The sequence below is a fragment of the Chinchilla lanigera genome, unplaced genomic scaffold (assembly GCF_000276665.1).
Source record: "Chinchilla lanigera isolate Chin_1 unplaced genomic scaffold, ChiLan1.0 scaffold00050, whole genome shotgun sequence".
NCBI classification, from domain to species: domain Eukaryota; kingdom Metazoa; phylum Chordata; class Mammalia; order Rodentia; family Chinchillidae; genus Chinchilla; species Chinchilla lanigera.
This window is the reverse complement of record NW_004955451.1, coordinates 6,295,971-6,309,314: the sequence shown is the minus strand read 5'-3', so window position 1 is coordinate 6,309,314 and position 13,344 is coordinate 6,295,971. Positions and strand designations below refer to the sequence as shown.

At 40.2% G+C, this 13,344-nt stretch overlaps 1 protein-coding gene across 6 annotated transcripts in view; it reads left to right on the top strand.

The window, feature by feature from the left end:
* The window catches only part of Ankfn1 (ankyrin-repeat and fibronectin type III domain containing 1), a 387,596-nt gene that overhangs the window by 347,449 nt on the left and 26,803 nt on the right, over nucleotides 1-13,344 (top strand). For 5 of the 6 annotated variants that reach the window (XM_013519407.1, XM_013519406.1, XM_005394075.2 and 2 more), the window contains 2 exons: nucleotides 1,880-2,030; nucleotides 3,730-3,898. In XM_013519407.1, coding sequence (XP_013374861.1) covers nucleotides 1,880-2,030; nucleotides 3,730-3,898 — 320 coding nt within the window. Of the gene's footprint in view, nucleotides 1-1,879; nucleotides 2,031-3,729; nucleotides 13,163-13,344 lie in introns of those variants that run through there. The other variant, XM_005394074.2, reaches the window with a different exon arrangement.

The following is a 13,344-nucleotide window of genomic DNA, read 5'->3' as shown; positions in this document are numbered from 1 at the left end:
AAAAAATCTCCAGATTTCTTCAGGCTTCAAAGAGTACAAGGTAGATCCCAAAATTCTAGTTACACCTATGGACTGGCTTAACCAAACAAATCTCCAAGTTGGTTGTTTAAAACCTAGTCCCAAAAAGTGGCAAAGCTTTACTCACTGTAATATCTCACAAGGCTTATGACATATGTATTGCTTGGTGACAGTGGAGGAGATGATGGCGATGGTGATGGTCTCTTCGAAGAACTCACTGACCGCCATAATTCTCTCCTTTCATATGTAGAACTGCACCTGGGCTTTAAGTCTGCCCTCTGGTGGTCACTTTGACAATCAACATCTGAGTTCTCCCCAAAAAGTTACCTGGCTCATCCGTGGGTTGACTCAGCAATGGTCATTTTCACTCATGTTCAGCTTCTGTCTTTCATGAGCTATGCCAATTAATTTTCCTTGGCCAAAGATCCAAGGTTGTTTTACCAAAGATCCCAGGAGCCTCCACTCTGCCGGTTCCATCTCCCACGTCTTCATACCTAAACTGACAAGTTAGTGCTAAGTGTTCCGAGGTATTCTTACTGCTAATTTATTTTTTGACTTTATTGCAGACCTGACTTTAGCAATGCGGTCCATTAGGTGGCGTGTATATGTATGCTAGTCATAAAACTTTAGTTCAGCATGAGTGAGGGGAAAGAAAAAGTAGTTCTCAGGTGGGTTTGCAAATATTGCGATGATTTATGAAGCCACAAATATGGCCAGGTTGCAGAATTAATTTTGATTTTTATCAGTCTTATCACATGTGAGGCTTGAAATCAAATGTATCTTAAAAACAGAAACTTTCCTGAGAATACTCAATTAAGAGTTTTTATTACTGTTGTTTTATGAAAGGTCCATGCCACAACCAATTTGGTTTTCTAACACATGATTGGAGGCCAGACTGCTATGAACCTCTGACAGCTCTCAGAGGATTTCCATGGGTGAGAACATATGCCAGTGTCTCCTCTTTTCACCCCTGAAGAGGAGGACTTTCCTCTTCTAGAGGAAAGCAATGTGCCTAGAGCACATCGCTGCTCCCTGCAGAGCTGAAGCAAAAACTGGGCCAACAGAATGTGTTTAGAGACTTGTGCTAAAATACCAGTGGAAACAATGCTGCCCAAAAGGCATTTACCTTGATCCTTCCAAGCGCCTTTTGAAGAGCAGCCTTTGGGGAACAAACCAGATGTGTTTTCCTCCCACCACCATTCCTTCCCCTTCCTTTGTGCATGACATTTGGAAAAGTTCATTAGGAAGGACTGCAGCGCATGGAGGAAGAAGGCCCAGATGACTGTCTCTGCGGAAGACGGGGGCAGTGATGTGTGTCCACTGGTTCCTTTTATTGGAATTGTCTTGTTCTTGTTTGTGATTCTCCTCAAGTTTTTGGAAGGGGAAAGAAACCAAAATAGTCCCCATGACTCCAACAGGCCAGGGCTGAAATGTGCCGTGTGGTTTGTTGCCTGAGTTGGACCAGAGTCCCGTGGTTACCCAAATGCAGAATTAACCAGCTGATGCCCCTGAGGGAAAATGTAGGCTCTTAGAACTTACAGAGGATCCTAGGGAAAGGAACATGAGGACAGTTGAGAAATTGTTACAAAACATTGGAAAGCTCCCATCTAAAAAACTAATTCATACAAATTAATACTGTTGTTTTGAGGCGTGTGGTCTGATAGGTAAACTAAGTTTAATCTACAAAGACCTCATTTTAAACTCCATCTGTGTAGCAAAAAGTTCAAAATTCATGAATTACACTGAATTTTAAACCACCAACAATGGGTTACCCAGGTTCTGGACATATATACTAAGACAGTTCTTAGCTGTATTCTGAACTTTTGTTATATTTCTAATTTTAATTTGACTCAACATACAGAGAGGAGTGGGAATGGATCCAAAAGCTTTCTGGCTCTGAATCTATGGAAAGTGTGGATCATACTTCTGACTGCCCCATGCAATTGTTCTTCTATGAGCTCCAGATGGCAGTGAAAGCTCTCCTTAAGCAGATCAATATACCTCTACACCAGGTACTAGACTTTACCATTTTATCTTCTTTTTATAGCTCATAGAAACTGAACAGCGTAACACTTACTCAAGAGGCATGAATATACATACATATGTTTATTTTCATTTACTTAAACACCACCTTTCATGCACACGCATATTTTGAATTTAATGCATACAAGCAGACGTACACTGAACTTCTGTTCTTTTTCTCCAGTTCCTCTGTTTCAGTCTCTTGCAGTTTTCCTGGACCCCACTGTAGTGTGTCCTGGTCAACAAAAGAAAAATCCTCTAGTCTACCTTAAAAGACATCAAGGTTCACAGGGTAGCATAAACCAAGAAGGATGCATACATACATGCATGCATAAACAACAGTATAATTATATGGACAAATGATTTATCTGAGAACAGAATAACAGTAGTGTAATCTGTAGAGATGGCTAAACTAGGACACGCTATCTTTCCACAGAAAATTTACTGTCAAACTTGTCTCATCTAAATCAAAATGCACAAATCTAACCTGCACAAATAAGCAACTGCAAGAAAAACTAATGGTACAAAAGATCCTAGTAAAAGTTTTCTCAGCTTTGTCTAGAAAAAAATTTAATATAATATACCATTAGAATTTTGTTTTTGTTTTTGTTTTTGTTTTTTGGGTTCTTTTTTGAGACAGGGTCTCACGATGCAGTTCAGGCTGGCCCTGAGCTGGCTTTGTAGCCCAGGCTGGCCTCGAACTCACAATGATTCTTCTGCCTCAGTCTCCTGAGTGCTGGGATTACAGGCGTGCAGCACCATGCCCAGCTTGCTTTTGTTTTTATTTTTGTTTGATTTTGTGGGGTTGGTTTTTTTTTGCCAATATTCACCATTACTGCCTCTCTCCTACACACACACACATACACACACACAATCTAGCCTTTATTAGGAAGACCATTACAAGTGGCTGGTTCTCTTTCAATAAGAAAGAACCAAAAATTGGCCTCTGACCCATGGAGGCAGGGGGATAAATTAGAGATTGCAAGTGTGTCTCTCCATTATAGTACTGCTCTGATTTTAAGTCAGTACTGCACAGCCAGTCCCAACCAGTCATCAATGGTAAAGACTAAACTACAAGAGATGCCGTAATGATACTAGAGGAGCATGAATTATTCCAGGGGTGGCCATACGCTCAAGAAAAAAAATACCAGCTCTGCTTGTGACAGTAGATCCTATTAAAGGGTTTCTTGGCCTTAGCAGGTTTGAGGCAGCTCATATTTCATTGGTGACTCTTGGGCTACATATACATGTTGGGAGAAGGCTGCCTAACTGCCTAACAGTGCACACAATTTTTTTGATACTTATAAAATTTTCTCAGTCCTTGGCCAGAAACTACATTTTTCCCCCTTAACCAACTTAAACTGAAACTAGTGGATTTTTAATTCAATCCATTTTTGTTGCTTCATGGAATTATATTCATCATTTTGAAAAGCCCACGGAATGCAATCATTTTCTGCTTTTATAAGAAGCATAAATGTTGTTTTCAGAGTTTATGTGGAACATTACTGCCTTAAATCTTGATTTTATGTAGCATTATTAAATGGGCTGAACCCTAATATTTATGTTGTATAAAAATTCCAAGCTTGAAGTCGTGTGATTTTGTTAGATGTTTTATGCCAGTTTGGTGTTGTTTATGTAAGTGCCGTGTTGTAACTCTCCTATTTTTCCTCCGCGCGTGTCCCTCTGCAGGCAAGGAACTTCCGCCTCTACACACAGGAGGTGTTGGAAATGGGTCACAATGTGTCCTTTCTTCTCCTGCTCCCTGCCTCAGACGACGTCTGTACAGCCCCAGGACAGAATAATCCTTACACCCCACACTCAGGGTTTCTTAACCTCCCTCTTCAGATGTTTGAACTTGGTATAGTAGCTTGTTTCACCTAGAAATATTAACCCAGCCTCCTTATAATAAAATCACAAAGTTATATCTGTTCCCCCTTGTCCCAGTGGAGGGTCAATAAATCACATGATGGCTTTGGCAACAACCCTTCCTAGAACTGTGTACAAGTCTGAGAAACAGCAAAGCTCCAAGACTATGTGCCTGAGCAATAATTATTGAAACCTAGTTAAGGCCCAATGGAGAGGAAGAAATTCTAAACAGAAAGTTCAGTTATCAGGCTGTACTTAACGCCTCTCCTCTGCTTTCTTAAACTATAAACACAAGAACGATGTTTTCATGAAAAGCACCGCCCCTTCTCTTTCCTTCTCCTTACCCCCACCTCCAACTGGGAAAAAATAATAATGAAATTAAAATGTAGGATTTGTATCACTTTGGAGGGAGAAAAAGGTCTGCAGCTCTAAGTAGTACTGATTTATTAGACTTGATTTATGAGACTCTAAATTTCTGACAGATCAAATAAGAAACAGACAGGGTCTCCCAGGATGCAATATTGTGATTTGAATGTGGGGTTCTGAATGGTGGAAGATCTTGTCCTGACTTTTCAAAAATGAATAGCCTGGGCTCTAGTTTCTGTATTTTCGCTGAGACCCCTGCTGCCCACTGAGAATGTGAATAGGGAGGCTTTGTCTCCCTTCCCATGCTACATCTTGCACCAGGCCAGTAAGAGGCAATTAGCAAGGGCTCTGTTAGTTCAAGTGAATTGTACAACTTGCGGGCAGCTGAGTGAGTGGGTGGGTGGAACAGAAGCAGACCTTCCTTGGACTGCACCTTAGCCACCAGATTTAGAAACAGAAAGAGGTAACTGTCTGGTGCCTCATTTTGTGACCAGAGCAACTGAATCTAAATTTATTCTTTTGGGATATCCGTCTTAAGCCTCAGTTTCCCTCATTCCAAGCACTTCAGATGATGTTCAATAGATGATGAACAATAAGTTTTATTCTCCAGAGGAGGGAAGAGTTCGTAAGGGAAGTGGGAATAAGCTTACCAACTGGGACTTTGAGGGTCCTGGGTCCTACCCTGTGTGACACTGGCAATCACTTAACCTTTCTGCACCTTTTCTGTGTCACATAATTAATAATATTGGCCATACCACTCCCAAAGGGCCTGGATATGAATGTGACCATTTCCTCAGATAAAGAACATTATTAGTTCATGATATAATAGCGCTGTTATAATGACGTACAGTTTTAGGCAAAGGTTTCATAACAAATCAATAAATATCTCTCTTGGATGCCTACTGGGGAGATTTAGAAATGAGTACAACAAAGGCTCTGCCCTTAAGAGGCTTTCAGTATGATGGTAAGAGTAAAATAAGAATAAAAGTTATTGTAAAATGAGATATAATGTCCCATAAACATGAAGTACTATATGATACTGAAAAAAGAAAAAAAGTATATCCTTCATGAGGAGAGTATATTTGATGTGGGTGTAAAAGGTTAGATAGGATGTTTAAAAACATGAATTAAAAACAAAATGTTTTTTCTCCAGAGGAACAGAATGAGCAAAGACAAGAGAACAGAAGAACAGAGTCAGGAAAAGAACAAGTGGTCCACTTTGGCTAGATCTAGGACATGTGAGGAAAGCAGGAAGAATAAGGTTGTATGATGAGATGGGGCCGTATTGATTGTTGGGAATCAGGGTGAGGAACCTGCTTAACATGGATTAAAAGCAAGGTTCAAAAATGTCTGAGACTATTATGCCAGTGTTATGGTAGTAGTAAAAAAAGGAGAGGAGAGGAGAGGAGAGGAGAGGAGAGGAGAGGACAGATATTATCGGGAGTAAGCAACGAGAGTGGACAACTGCTTAAAAGAGGGAAGGAGAAGTGTGGAATTGCCCTTATAGTTTTCAGCATCAGTGATTATGAGGACATCACTGCCTTTACCAAAAATATAAAAATCGAGAATATGTTTTGGAGAGTAAATTGAGGCTTTTAGCTTTGAATATGTTAAGGCTGAAGGTGGACACGTCACATTGGCGATAGAAACGCCGGACAGAAAATTGGGTACTAAGCAGAAATGTAGCCAGTGTCTACTAATAAAAGCTGAAGCCATGAAAGTGAATGACTTTTATGGAATAATTGTCAGAAAAAAAGAACTAAGGAAAAGAAATCATTGGAGAGTTAACCAGTATTCTATTCGGTACAAAACACTCACTGTTACTCCATGATCACAGGCAAAAATACACAAAATTCATTTTCCCATGCCTTCATGGCCTTGACGGGAACAGTCAATGATATTGTACCAACCTAGCATACAATACCTCGGGTCCTAGAGGCCCTAGACATGAAAGGATGCTGTCTATCCTGCTTTCTGTGAGGCTTACACACTCTTCTTGGGCAACCACTCTCTGTCTCTCTACTGTTACTTTGCACTCTACAATTTAGGTAAAGTCTACTAGCCTTCACCTGCTTTCTCCATTCCCTCATTCATTTATTCATCAATAAATATTATCGAGCAGGCCACTAAGTACCATGCATTATTCCAGAGACTGAAGAACCCATAACCCCTCACCAAGCCTACTTCTCCTGAGGGAGACAAATAATAAACAAGTAGCAGTATAATAAATATCAGAGAAGGACCATGAGGAAGAGTAAGAGACAAGAGTGAAGAGGCATATGAAGACATGTGAAAGCCTCTCTGAAGAAGTTAGATTTGAGCAGGCACCTGAGACTCCCAGGACATAGGACACCAAGTACAAAGGTCCTACAGTAAGATTATGCCTGGCTGAGAGATCAGTGTACCTACATGTTCTGACCAAGAACAACAAAGATAGATGAGATCAGAGTTAATAAAGTCAAATTATGCAGGGCCTCACAAGCCACAATAAAGAATTTAAATGTTACTTTAAGTATACTGAGAAGTCAATGGATGACTTTGAGCAGTAGAATAACCTATTAAAAGTTCTGTGAAATCCATAGAACTACCCTTTCCCCAATCGAAAACAAAACCTAAATTTCTTTAACCCAGCATTTTCCAAATCATTTGACCAAACTGGAACCATTTTTTAGCAGATCACCTATTAAAAACCCACATGTCTGAGATACAGTGCACTGGAATAATGCTTCTCAAAGTTTAATCACATGGACAGCTTATTAAATACAGATTCCTACAGCCCAACTCCAGCTATGATAAGTCCACTAGGCCTGGGAAGGAGCTGGAAAATGTACATTTCTAGAAAGCTCTCCGGTGATAGTGATGTCAGAAACCCATGGCACATACTTGAAGTTTGCATATGACACAGATACAGAGAACTATGCAAGTAGTCAGCACAGTAGTATAGTAGAATCCAACAGTGTGTGTGTCTGATCTGTCCCACCTCTTCTTATTTACTAAAAGCAATATAAAGCCAACAGATACCACCCTCGATCTACCAAAAATAGGCCATCAATCAAAGGCTGTGTCCCATAGTTTCTGACTTTTAAGATGTTACTTCCTATAGTAAGACACTTTCTTACCATCTTGGTCTTCCCTTATTGCAATATCATGGGTGATACACCTTCATGAATTAGTAAGGAATATGTAAGTTTCCAGAAAAGACCACTTGGTTAGGCTTGGTTCTATTGGCACACACATTCTATTAGCTTTTCTTTAGAGAGCAGAGAAAAGTGCCATCAGTAGCTGAGGATTAATACACCTTCTAATAAAATGTTTATTGCATTTCAACACCACCAGCCAACAATATTAAAAATATTACTGGGTCTTAGTAAGATCATGACAAACTCTATCTTATCCCTCAAGCAATCCAAGTTTTTCAAGAGGCAGATTATCATGGTTACTCTCTCATTTAGGCATCAGCCCATCAAGCAATTAATAATACCTTATATAGGGACTTTTTAAAGATTTGTAATAATAGATGTACGCTCCTCTAAGAAATATGCTAACTATTTAATAGGGACTTCTGTTCTCCATAGGCAGTTCCATAAGAAAAGATCAAAATACACTAAATATTTCTGAGAAAAAAGAGAATGTTTTTGGAAATTCAGTCAAAACTCAGAAAAATTTTAATAACTACATGGGAACACTAATGAAAATTGAAAAGATGTGCATTATGGGAATATGTAAATTAGAACAAAGAGCCACAGTACATTTTAGTGTGACTTATATACGTCATCTCCATTCCCATGAAAGGATTGGAGATTTGGCAAACTGATCACATTCCCGCCAGTGGCCTAAGTGAATCATAAATAACTTGCTAACCAGCTATGGAAAACTGCATCTGTATCTATTCCAGCACTAAACAAATCTAGTGAGGATAAAATGATACAAAGGAGCTCAGCCATCTGTCTCATGGAGTAACGACCACTGGAACAAACCTGTAAGGTATTCCTTCAGAGGGCTGCTTGTACAGTTGAAAGAACCCATCCTACAGGAGGATCTTGTGAGATCTGGGCAAGCAGGTTGAGCTGAGGCAAAGTGGTACAATTGTACCCACTCCTCATTGCACAGCCTCAGGGCTGACACTCCACCATCCCCTGGGCAGGAGCAGAAATAGGACCCCTTAACAATAACACAGCACATACCTGGAGGCCACCAAGCACCACTCTTTACACTGTTCCCAAAATAAAAAGAAAAGCACTATCATAAGCCCTTAGAAACTCCATCCAATAATGTGGCCTCTTGAGGATTTGCCTAACCTACACTGAGGAGGTCACCCTGCCCTGATCCTGCAAGCAGTCACTATTAGCAGTAGACATATGATGGGAAAAAAACTGATTTTTATTGATTTCCTTGGCTCTATGATTCATACTAATTGGACTAGAAAGACAAAAACACTGGAGAATTTCTAAAACATAATCTGAGGCCTGATATATATTTCATACTTCTGTGCTTGGCTGCATCCTTCATTCAGCAAACATTTACTGAGCTTACACTGTATGCCAGGTACTGTGCAGGAGCTAGACCTACAGACGTTAATAAGGCACAGTCTACCATCAGAAACTCAAACTCTAGTACAGGATACAAAGATTGACATCAACGGACCTCATATAATGAAAACATTGCTATAAAGCATAGGCTGTTGAATTTCAGAGGAAAGACACTCCAGCTTTCCTTACGGAGTTACCATTTAGCTGGATAAATAAAAAATTCAGAAAGTGAAAGAATAGGAACAGCATAAAAGGAAAACCATTTTAAACACACACAGTCTTAGAGACCTAGGAAAATAATGCCCAATTAGATATACTTTTTGGTAGCTCATTGCAATGAATGTTTAGGGCATCCCAGGAATCTAAAGGTCAAGATCGGGAAGGGCCAAAAGCGCCTGCCTGGCAAGCGCAAGGTCATGAGTTCGGTTCCCGGTACCGGAAAAAAACCAAAAAAAAAAAAAAGATCAGGAAGGGCTACTTGTATTCTCCCAAGGACGTGAAAATACCAGACAGGCAAAGGGGAGCGATGAAAAAGAATTTTTTAAAAGGGATGATATGATCTCACTGGATTTTCGCAGTTCTGTGGGGGATGGACTGCAGGAAAGCAATGGAGCGGGGGCAGAGGGAGGCAAAGAGACAAGAGACTGCCACAGTAGTCCAGGTGGGCAACAGGAACCCGAACAAACACAGCCACAGGGGACAACAGAGGAGAAAGCAGAGGCAAGAGGATTTTAAAGTTAAAATCAATGAGACTTTGTGATTGATTTGAGGTGGCTGAAGAGTAAAATGGAGGAGCCAGAGAGTCTGAATCCGGTGCTGAGATGGATAATGTTGCCATCTACCAAAACAGGAAATAGGAGGGGAGGGACAGGTTTTGGGGGAGGGGAGAAACGATGAGTTCAGTTTGACAAATGATGAGTTTTGAGGTGCCTGTGGGATATCCAGGCAATGAGCCTAATGGAATCCAGGCCACAGGCTTGCAAAAAATGGCACCGTCTCAACCTTCATTCCTAATGCCCATTTTTCATGATTTAGGATACCATTCCTGTATTCCAACTGCCAACTTACTCATTACCCAGAATTTAGAGAGGCACCTTAGGTGCTCAGGTTCTTTTTGATGCTTTGGCAAGGAATCATCTCTAACACTACGAAGTTATCTAGTTGATTCCTTAGCTTCCAGAAGAGGCCATCTGACCCAAGCTGACTGTACGTAGTGAGTTAGAGATCCTTAGGAAGAATATTCTAATCCCAATCCTGTTCTACTATTCTAACCACAAAATGGCTCATATTTCCTGGGGGTGAAAGGTTTAGGGTAGGAACATTTACTTTCTATCTGTGTCATATGCTGTTTTGGGTACTTTATAAACATTCATTATTTAATCCTAGGTAAGCATTATTATCCCTTTGGTAGGGGTAGTACTGAGACTCCCAGAGGTTATCTGCTCACCATCACACGGGCAGAACTATGATTCAAACCCAGTCCTGTGCAATATCTAAGCCCATGTACTTTCTATCCTACTACACTGTTAGTATTCATGCCAACTGTATTTCTCACTACCTTATAAAGAAGAAGGAGAAACAACACTACTGAAAATTAGTCTTCGTTTGTGACTTACTGACAAATCATGTGATCCAGATAATGACATTATTGCAGGCTTATACCATTTTATCTATCAAATGCATGTGATTCACATTTTTAAAAATTAGAAGCTTCCAGTCTATCCTCCCCTCCTTGGTGATGGCTACCAAATGTATCATTGCTAAACCACAAAAGACTATGTTAAAGTAACATTTGTTAAAGTGACATTAAAGACTCTGGATAAAAACCACTGGAGCAGGAAACTGAAACGTTACAGTTGAAACTTCCTCATAACTCACTTGTGGTTCACGGCCATGGATAGCATGGGTGCTATGAGACCACCCACTGATCCATGGCTCCTACCACAAAGACACAACAAGGGAAAGCTGTGAACACCCTGGTTTTTAAGAATTTAGATGGCGCTGATAGTGTTTCTTCTAAAGAAATCATTCAGTATCTTTCTACAGTCAAAGACATATTTTAGAAAAGGAAAAAACTTGAGTTGGTTTTTCCCTTTACAACTTGGTTTGCAAAAGCAGGCTGTAAGACACTTTACTCTCTTCCTCCTGAAGCCTAAAAAGGACATTTGTCAAGGGCTAACAGGATATACTCTCTCCTTGAAAGGCACAAAGACACAGCTGGGGAGCTACAAGGGTCAAGAATAAGCTACAAACTAATGGTGACTCCTTTCCACTGGGCTGCTAGTAAACACTCCAGACCCGAAATATACCTTTCAGAATACAAAACTCCAGCACACAATGGGAGAAGTGAGAACAAAGGGAAAGAGGTGCCTTCCAGACAGCAGGGCCTTCCCTCTTCAGATCAACTCATGCGTTTTAGCTAAACGCATTTAGCCTCAATGCGTCTATTTCTTTATTCAGAAAGTCCAATAAGTATTAGTTGAGAAGCTACAATGTTCCAGGTTTTGAGAAAAGAAAAACTAATCTGAGACATGATTCCTGCCTTCAAGTAAGCCACAATCTAATACCAAAACAATTAAGTACGCATGTGTCACAATACGCTTAGAAACAAGTGCTCTAGAAGCACAAAAGGAGAAACTAGCTCTTCCTGGAAAAGAAGTCAGTAGAAATGTCACTCTGGAGACATTTCAGTGAGATCTTCCATTATCAGAATAAGGAGTCTTGAACGTGTTAGTAGCAACTGGTGTTTAACAATAAGGAAAAGCATATGTAAAAGCATAGAAGTATTTGAGAAACCTAAAAATAAATAAATAAATGAAAAAAGTAAAGGAGAGATGACAGGAAACTACAAGGGAAACTCTTAAGAGATGGGAAAGAGGACGGGGGGGGGCGGAGAAGGAGGTAAAGGGATTGAAAATGATGAAGATATATCATATGTACTCCCCAAAACAAATATCACTATTCTGTATTAGAAACATGCACTAATTATTTTTTAAAAACCATAGAAGTGTAAAAGTGTTTGCAGGAAGTTCATTCTGACCAAATCTTAGGATTGATGCAGAGCTAGTGGTAGTTGAAGGTGGCTGTACAATGAGAGCTATGATTGTAGATATATTCAAATGCTAGATCCTTAAGAGAAGGATGCCTTCCTTTATGCAGAGATGACTGAGTTTTATCGTGAAGTTAAGGGGATGCTGGCAGAGGTCATTAAGTGAGGAAATTGCATGAGAACCCCATCATTTGAGAAAAGTGAAATAGTTTGACATTTACCAAAAGGTATATGAAATCAGCTCTTCTTTGTGTCAGACAAAGAAGTGCTAAAAGAGCTAAATGAAGGGAAGGAGGATCTGATACCAGAGAGAAAACTCAACTCCAGGCCTGAGTTTCCCTGGGTTGAGAAACACCTCCTTCAAATGAAACAGGAAGCCACTGTACAGGGGTAAGGATGAAAGCACCAAAGCCTTCATCAGATTCTTCTCTTCCACTCCGTAAGAGGAAAGTGAACAGGGCAAATCTCTTGATTGTCCTAAGAGAAAATCAAGAGAAAATCAAGAAAGGGAGCAGGCAACACTGAGATGAGAATAATGAGGTGCACAGAGATCTCCCACTATACACTGAATAAGCCTTCCTGACTGAGGTATAGAGCTGGCCAGGTGACCCATTCTGAGAGACTGTGATTTAGCCTCCCTAAATAGCCTCAAGCTTGGTCATGGGAAATGACAGCAAAGAGGTAAAGGGTGGCAATTTTATCTTCTTTCCAGAATTCCTCCCATGAGACATAAATATAAATTTTCCAACAGAGATGCTGTGGGGATGCTCCTATTTCCAAAGTATGGAACACAATGGTAAAAGTGATAAATAAAAAATAAATAAGGTTTCTGAAGAGTAAGTCTCCATATTCAACAATGGGCCAGGAAAAGACTGGAACAGCACTAGTCTGAATGAGGACATTTTCTTCAGCCTCTGGGAATCTGAAGCTTTGATATGATTAAAGGTGGTCACAGAAGTATAAAAAAAGTCTGAGCACCTCAGGGTGCCTGCACTAAACTCAATCCTGCATTGCTCTGTCCCTCCTGAGAAGGGACAAATGACGGAGATGAAGGCTAGATTGTTTCTGTAGCTTTGAACAAAAATGGTCTGTCCAGATAGCAACTCCCATCATACTTGCAAAAGAGCTCAGAAGGTGAGGGGCAGAGGGAAGATCAAAGCCTATATTAGGCAACTCAGGGATGGTTTTTGGTCAGACAAAAGATACACTGAGAAATACAATCTTGTATCTTTTGGGGGTTCAGGCCTTAGAAAGGAAAAAGCAAGATACGTAACAGGAAATCAGACAAGAAAACCAAAACTAGGTTTCAAATTGATACTTGGTTTTTTTTCTTTAAAGTAGTAAGTTTATTTTCCCCGTCATACACACACACACACACACACACACACACACACACACACACACACACAGAGTCACGTGTGGCTTAACAAAGGGGATAAATTCCGAAATTTGTGCTGTTAGGTAATATCACTATTGTGCAAACATCATATAGCA